The 7,379-nt window shown below is 45.8% G+C and overlaps 1 protein-coding gene across 2 annotated transcripts; it reads left to right on the top strand.

Annotated features, from left to right (window-relative positions):
• Positions 1 to 261: 261 nt before the first annotated feature.
• Positions 262 to 6,261, top strand: PDCD2L (programmed cell death 2 like). 2 transcript variants are annotated; one of them, XM_066194953.1, is made up of 7 exons: positions 262 to 376; positions 483 to 646; positions 752 to 821; positions 1,841 to 2,280; positions 3,834 to 3,947; positions 5,458 to 5,606; positions 6,105 to 6,261. In XM_066194953.1, exons 1-7 carry the CDS (start codon positions 266 to 268, stop codon positions 6,233 to 6,235), a joined length of 1,179 nt encoding a protein of 392 aa, XP_066051050.1. In that variant the 5' UTR covers positions 262 to 265; the 3' UTR covers positions 6,236 to 6,261. The 2 variants fall into 2 exon arrangements, with proteins under 2 accessions (XP_066051050.1, XP_066051051.1); XM_066194954.1 differs by lacking the exon at positions 752 to 821 and having other exon boundaries at positions 276 to 376; positions 483 to 703.
• Positions 6,262 to 7,379: the final 1,118 nt, after the last annotated feature.

Genomic DNA, 7,379 nt, shown 5'->3' with positions numbered 1-7,379 from the left:
CTCATTTTCTTTCATAGCTTTAGCATTCATGATCACTTGGTATAGATTCCCAGCTGCACCTATATTTGAAGAAAGTCTTAGCACTATATTTACTGACAATATTCAGCAAGAACTTCCCCGAGTCCCCCGGCAAAGGCCCCGCGCCTCACCCCCCGGCCCGGCAGCGCGGACGGAGCTGCCGTGAGGGGCACGCCCGGCCCGCGGGCGCGCGCGAGGCGGCTGTGGCGCGCACGCGCACGGCGGGCACGCGCACGCCGGCGGGGCCATGGCGGGCGGGCCGCCCGTGCTGCTGGGGCTGCGCGACGCCGCCATGGCGGGGCCGGGCCCGGCCGGGCCGCTCCCCGCATGGGCCACCAACAAGCTGGGCGGCACCGCGGTACGGCCGGGCCGGGCCGGGCCGGGGCGGGGCTCGGGGGCCGGGCCGGGGCGCGGGGCGGGCGGCGGGCCCCGGCCGGGCCTGAGCCGTGGTGTCGGTGTTGCAGGACTGGGTGCCGGCGGTGCGCGCGGCCCCGCCGCGGTGCGCGCGGTGCGGGCGGGCGCTGCTGCTGCTGGTGCAGGTGTACTGCCCGCTGGAGCGCAGCCCCGCGCACCGCGCGCTCCACGTGTTCGCCTGCGCCGCGCCGCGCTGCTGGGGAGCCGCCCGCAGGTGAGCGCGGGGGAGGATCGCTCATCGTTGTCATTATTATCGTTACTCCTGCGGCCGGTAAGTTGTCCCCCTCACGCTCTGTTTCTTTTTCCCGGCACACCGAAGCTGGAAGGTGCTGCGCTCCCAGTACTCGCGGGCCCAGGATGAACAAACCCGAGGTCTCGGAATGGAACAGGTACGGCGCGGTTCTGCCGACGCGGGCTGTGCCGGGGCTGCAGCGGGGCCGCTCTGAACCGCAGCCGCGGCTGAGCGGAATGAATTGCACACCCTGCATCTGCTGGTTGAAATAACCGTGACCTTCCTCTGGAATCTGCGCTCTGAGACGGTTTCCAGTCACAGTCTCTGGCTGTGTGGAGAAGTCGTGGGCACGGAATTTTTGTCGCTGCAATAGGCTGTTTACTATAAGAAAGTTAAACACTGTTTAACCTGCTGTCTGTGATCTGTGTCAGGCTGGTTTTAAAGTGGAGATCGCCATCCAGCTGTATGGCCAAAACTGACACTTAAAACTTTAGTTAGTTCAGCTGACTAAACTTTTTTTTCAACTTTAAGTGATTGGGCTGTACTGTTTAGGTTTGGATCTTTAAGCTGTTTTGTCTTCTAGTTTAAATTGACCTCTTTTAATATAACACGAGCCTTTTAATTAATATGACTCAATTATTAATATACTTGTGAGGAGTAATGGCATGTTGGCTAAAGCAGGTTGGAAGAGGAGCGGGGCACCAAACTCGAGGCTTTATTCAGTTGGCGCATTTGCAGTGTGAAATCTTGGCCTGTGGTAAATGGGCTTTTACTCTGGTAAAATGATAGAGACATTATTATTATTTCCTTCTGTATTCTGCCTTTTGACTGCAGAATTCCTATTGAGTGCAGTAGCTGCTTCAGCTGGAGCTGCCCCCACAGCTGGCAGGGACTGTGCCACAGCCAGGGCATGGCAGCAGGAGGCACGGGGGCCACTCAACGGGCTGGTGAATTCTTGCTCTGATTTTCCAGTGTCAGATGTTTTTGCCATAACTGTGCTGGTGTGAGAAGTAAACGTGGGTGTGTTGGGAAGTACCACAGTGAGGAGAGTAGATGCAGTAACAGTGAGCAGTAGGTTAAGGTCTCAGTTCTCTCATCTGTTAGAAGCTGAATTTGAAGTCCATCAGGGTCACAGACCTCGGCAATATACTCTTCCCTTTTTCCTTTGGCCCTCAGAAACAAGAACCGAACTTTGCTGCGAAGGATTGGTGTGAAGATGCGGATGACTGGGGAGCCTGTGATGGAGCAGAGCCTCCTGCATGTGCCTCCCTTGAGCTGCTTGGCCTAAAGGAAGCTGTGAGCAGCGAGGTGGAGTGTGCATCCCAGCTCCAGCAGCTCCACCTGGCTGAGCCTGCCCATGGCCCAGGTCCCCAGGACACATATCCTGCAGACAGTGAGGACACGGATGGCCCAGCTCCTCGGGACACACAGCCTGCAGCCAGTGAAGAAATGGTGATGGCAATGGCTGGTTCAGCTCCAGTGTTCCAGCCCTTCTACATTAATGTTGTGGATGAGCAAGACTACATGGGTTTCCTTGATACAGATCATGCAGATAAGCTACTGAAGGAGTATCAGCAGAGAGAGTGTGTTGATTTGGAACAGATGATGTCAGAAAGGTGAGAACAGCTCTGGGTTTCATGGTGAAAGTGAAGGAATTGTGTAGTTTCCTGTATGCTGACTGACAATCTAAATGGGACTCTCACTAAATCTAAATGATGTTGTCTGGAAGCTCCTTTAGATGTTGGTGTGCTGTGCAGGAAGAACAGAACAGTGCACCCAGTGCTGCCAAATCTGGAGTTACTCAAAGGTGCAGCTATTTCTGAGTGACTGAGCACTTGGAGTGTTCACGGGCTCCAGGTGGTGCAGTGGAGCTGTTTTTAAGAGTTTAATTTCTCAGAGATTTTGGCTAGAGACTGGGATGATGGTAAGAAGGTTTAATGAAAGTTGCCTGAAAAACAATTGTTGAGCATGATTACTGAAAATATTTTCTTAGTAAAATATTTAACTTAGGTGGTCACAGTGAGGACTTTTGGCCACTTGTGCCTGACTTGTGGACAGCATTGAATTTGTTTATAGCTAAAGCTGCTGTCAGCTGCAGAATCTGCTTAGAAGACTTTTCAGCAGTTTATTTTTGTTGACCTTTATAAAATTGTAGAACTCTAATTATACTTTGTTCAAAATTGAAAAAGACAGCATCGTAATTTAAAACCACAAAAATCTTTGAGAAGTTACTAGAGGAAAGGGTTTTTGATGGAATAAAGCAGGTGTCTGGTGAATTTGAGTCCCATGCAATAGTCTGAAACACTGTTAGTAATTGTAAGTCACCAGAAACCAAAGAACTAGAAGCAAAATGTTTACTTGCAACCTCTAGCAGGAATTTTCTCTTAATGATTTTAAGACTGTGACTCTATGGGGCTTGTATCCCCAATTGTCTGTTCTGTTTATGCTAGATATTAAGATCTGCACCTTTAAGACTGATTCTGAGAGTGAAGGGGGAGAGAAGGAGCAGGATTTATTTTCAGAAACTGCTCTTGCTCCCCCACATTTTGTTTTCTGTCACACAGACAGTGTTGTCTGCAGCACGGACAGCGAGAGAGAGCTCTCCTTTCCCTTTAGTTAGTTTTTTTTCCTAGCTGAGGCAGAGAAGTTCCCCAAACTGTAGTTTTTCTTAAATCTGTTCAAACCTGCTCTGAACTGAAAACCCAGAAGAGCACTGGCAGCTCACACCTGTAGCCCACCAGGCCCCAGGACAGCATTTTCCAGTGCAAGAAGGACTGATGAGAGACTGGGCGAGCTGAGCTACAACCCAGGAAAAAGACTTTGGAAATTTGCCATCTCTTCAGAACAGTGACAAGTTCTGTTATTTAATATTATTCTTTTTTAATGCTTGTAAATACTTTGCTTGTTAAATAAACAGTTTTTTTTCCGCTTTTCTCGAAGGAAGTCTTTTCCCAAACCAATAAGGAAAGGGGCTGCTTAAACCTGCTTTCAAGAAGAACCCCTTTTCGTAGGTTTCCTCCTGAATTTGCCCTAAACCAGGACAAATACATGTCTTTTTTCAGTGTATTTAGTATAATTTAATGTGAGTTTATAGTAACCATTCCTTATTTAAAACATTCATGTCATACTGAAAACCTTACTGGACAGTTTGTTCCTTGTTTTCGTACAGTTTTACAGGTGAAGATGGTAATGAAAAATACGAGAAGAATGAAGTCAAAAGCTGGGACCACACATTCCATAAATTCATGAAAAGAATATCTATGTGTCCTGAACAGATTCTAAGGTATGTTGGTAATCTGGTTGTAACAGGGAGATACAAGTCATTGCTAGGGATGGTTGGTACATCAAAATATAATCTTTAATTGGAAATATGTGTATGTTTTAATTCCTTAACAAAAAAGAAACTGCTGTGGGGGCTGTTGCCATGTCTCTGGTCAGTCTTCAGTCCCTGCTTGGGTTTTCTTTGTACAAAGTTTAAGTAGATGAGAAGCAAAGCAGGATCTGAGACCGTAGCTCTGGCTGTGGGCGACTTGACATAAGACCTGATGAGAAGAGACACTGACCGTATTTGAAGCCTCACTGAAATGAGGTTTCCAAGAGACAGTGTTGGGGTGCAAGTATAACACAGTGGTGTGCTGTTATGATCAATTTCCAAGGTTGTCTGCTCCTCTGAAATTTTGTGGTCTATTTGGAATTCCTAATGTCTGTCCTGCAAGGAATTTCTTGTTTTAAAGCCTCAGTTCTGCAGCTCGTTGTGGACTCCCTCAGCAGTCTTCAGGTCTTGTAAATCTGTCAGATTTCCTAGAACAGAAGCAGGTGTAACCTCAGAGTAGCTGCTTTCCTGGGAGAGGAGTTAATTCTCTGTATGAGAGTATAGCAAAGAATAAATCATAAGTGATTCATAGTACCAGAAAGTACAGGTTTTCATGGATCACATCAACTGTTCCAGGGAGTCCAGTGCTGCCTGTCTGGTCAGACTGTCTCAGTGTAGTGACAGGGCTTTTGTTTAGCAGCTTTCCAGGTGGAACTAACTGGGCCCTTTTTGATGAGGAGTTAAAAGTCTGCGTGGCTGCTTAGACAGAAATTAGCAGTATTAATTAGCAGTATTGTGCTATTTGAATTTGCCATTCCTCTAGAACATAAGGTCTGGTGCTCCCTGGGCTGTCCCTGGTTACAGTCTTTCTGTAGCCTCCCTTTTCCCTCCCTGGGGACTCCCAGTGTGCTCTCAGACTCCCATTTCCCATGCCTGCAGGGTCCCTGTTGGCCTTCAGCAGAGCGCAGAATCTCCTGCTTGGCATTCAGTGGAAACCATCCTTTCTCTTTGTTTTCTGTTAGCTGCGAAACTCTGCTAGCTCTGACAAATAAACCATCACTTCTGAGCCGTAGCTGCAGTGGTTTTGGGACCAGTTTGGTGTTAAATTTTTTACTTGCTGAACTTTATCTTTTATTGCCACTATTTAGGATTCCATTTCTCAGGAAAGTGTAGTTTGCTTAATGAAATGATTCCAGTACAGCATATTTTGGAGATGTCCATTCAAAGCGTTTGTCTCCTCTAAATCCAGCTCTTAATCCTTAAGATTTTCCAAGCATTAACCTACCATGTATTTCCCCCTCCCTGTCTTTATTTTTTGGTTCGTGATTCCTTTGAAGCTTGTGACTCACAACCATGTTTTTTACTTGAAGCAGGTTCAGAGATTTCAGCAAATCCTGAACACTGTTGCCAACATGTAAGATTTCCTATCAAATTTCAATATTTAAACAGTGGTAACTTTTTCCTCCCTGTCTTCTCTCAGATACTCTTGGGGTGGCCAGCCTTTATTCATCACATGTCCTGCAGCCAACCTGGACCAGGGTATTCCAGCCTGCAGTAACTGTGGAAGCAGCAGAGTGTTTGAGTTCCAGCTGATGCCCACGCTGGTCAGCATGCTCCAGAGTGACTCAGGTGCTTGGTTGAATCAGTATTTCTTGGCAGCCTCCTTTTTGGGAAAGTGCAGTGAACTGCAAGCTGAGTTGTTTCCAGCTACCCACACGTGCTTAACCACAGTGATGGTGTTCAGAGAATCTGCTGTCTCCGTTACAGGTTTCAGTGAACAAAGAGAGAACTCTGTTTTATGGAGACTCTGATTACAGCTTGTGTCGCTCACTAGTGAACTTTAATAACTGGAGTAGGGGTAATGCCATGGCCCTGGGAGTATTTGTCTTTATTGTCTCTTAAAGGAGGCCTTGGAAAATAATAAACGCTGTGTGATAAAATTGCAGACACTTAAAAATCTCTTCGAAAATTCTGATTTGGCTGACTTTAAAATGTTTAACATTAGAAAATGCTATTTACAGAGGAGTCTGAATTAATTTGTGCAAAGACTGAAGTCTAGTGGTAAGCAATAGCCCCTGATTATGTCACTTTCCATATCCTTATGTACCTGTGTTGCTTTGTTTTTAGGTCTGTCAGTGGAATTTGGAACTGTTATAGTTTACACATGTGAGAGAAGCTGTTGGCCGACAAATCATCAAACCCCTCTTGAAGAATTTCTTTTTGTACAAGAAGACCCGGATCAGAGATTGTTTAAATAAAATCTATTTCTCTGCATAGATGAAAAGTCTGCTGGGGTATTTCCATTTCTTATACTACAAGGATGTAATTACATAACAGAATTTTCCTCAGATGTGGTGAAAAATTAAGTTTGTTTGATGGCATTGTGCTTATTTCCAAGAATAACTGATTGAAAAATATTAGCATGCCTCTAAAATGTGGTGGCAAAATTTGTATACTTCGGTTACACAGGGAAATTGAAGTGTAGAGATTGTTTGACAGTTCCAGTTACTCTTCACATTTGGGAAAGAAGTAAAGGAGAAAACCTTCCTCGGATATTATTAGTATCCATCAGCCACACAGAATCCAGTTTTTAGAAACTCCTAGTAGGGGAGAACTTAATGCCAGCCTGATTTTAAAAGGCAATTCTGTTTTGATTTGACCACGAACTGGAAATTTGGTGGGGAGTGGCTGAAGGGCCTTGCTGTCCCTGCAGCCTTCCAGCATGAAGCTGTTCTGTGTTTTCCCAGTGAAGGAAACGTTCCATTTGTGTGTAAAATGAGCTGTGGGTTTGGGTGGGGCGAAGATGCAGGGGTGAGTTGTATACTCACAACTGGGGCAGGCTCAGCACCTGCCTTGGTGCAGCTTTAGTTAAAACCATCTGCATTCTCCTGTGCCTTCCCTGTTAGCTTAAGATGAACTGCAGCGTCTTCACTGAAGGAAAACTTAACTGGAGTGTCCGTAGAGCATTCTGTACATGTTAATGCTGCAACATAGATTAATGCACTAAAAGCGTGGGTTTCAAATAAGGGGAGGTGGGGAGAGGAGGAAATCACACACGGGTGATGGAATGCTTGCAAAACTGTGTTTTTAAGGAAGAATTGAGCTTACCATGTCAACTTCTAGAGGGCAAGTTAGTGAACTTAGATGAAGTAATAAATATAAAAAATAAAAATACATTGGAAATAAATATAAATATATTAAAAAATATCATAGAATATGCTGAGTTGGAGGGAGACCCATCAGGATCATTGAATCCTGACCCTGCTCAGGACACCCCACGAATCCCACCGTGTGCGTGGGGGCATTATCCAAACGCTTCTTTGAGCTCTCTTTATAATATTATAGTATATAAAAATCTTAAGCATATTATATGTTAAATATGTATATTTTAACTATCAATAT

This window comes from Chamaea fasciata, unplaced genomic scaffold, assembly GCF_029207755.1.
Source record: "Chamaea fasciata isolate MVZ Bird 193981 ecotype frontalis unplaced genomic scaffold, bChaFas1.0.hap1 SCAF_12, whole genome shotgun sequence".
NCBI lineage: Eukaryota > Metazoa > Chordata > Aves > Passeriformes > Sylviidae > Chamaea > Chamaea fasciata.
Note: the sequence above shows the minus strand (reverse complement) of the source record. Positions and strands in the feature narration are given on the sequence as shown.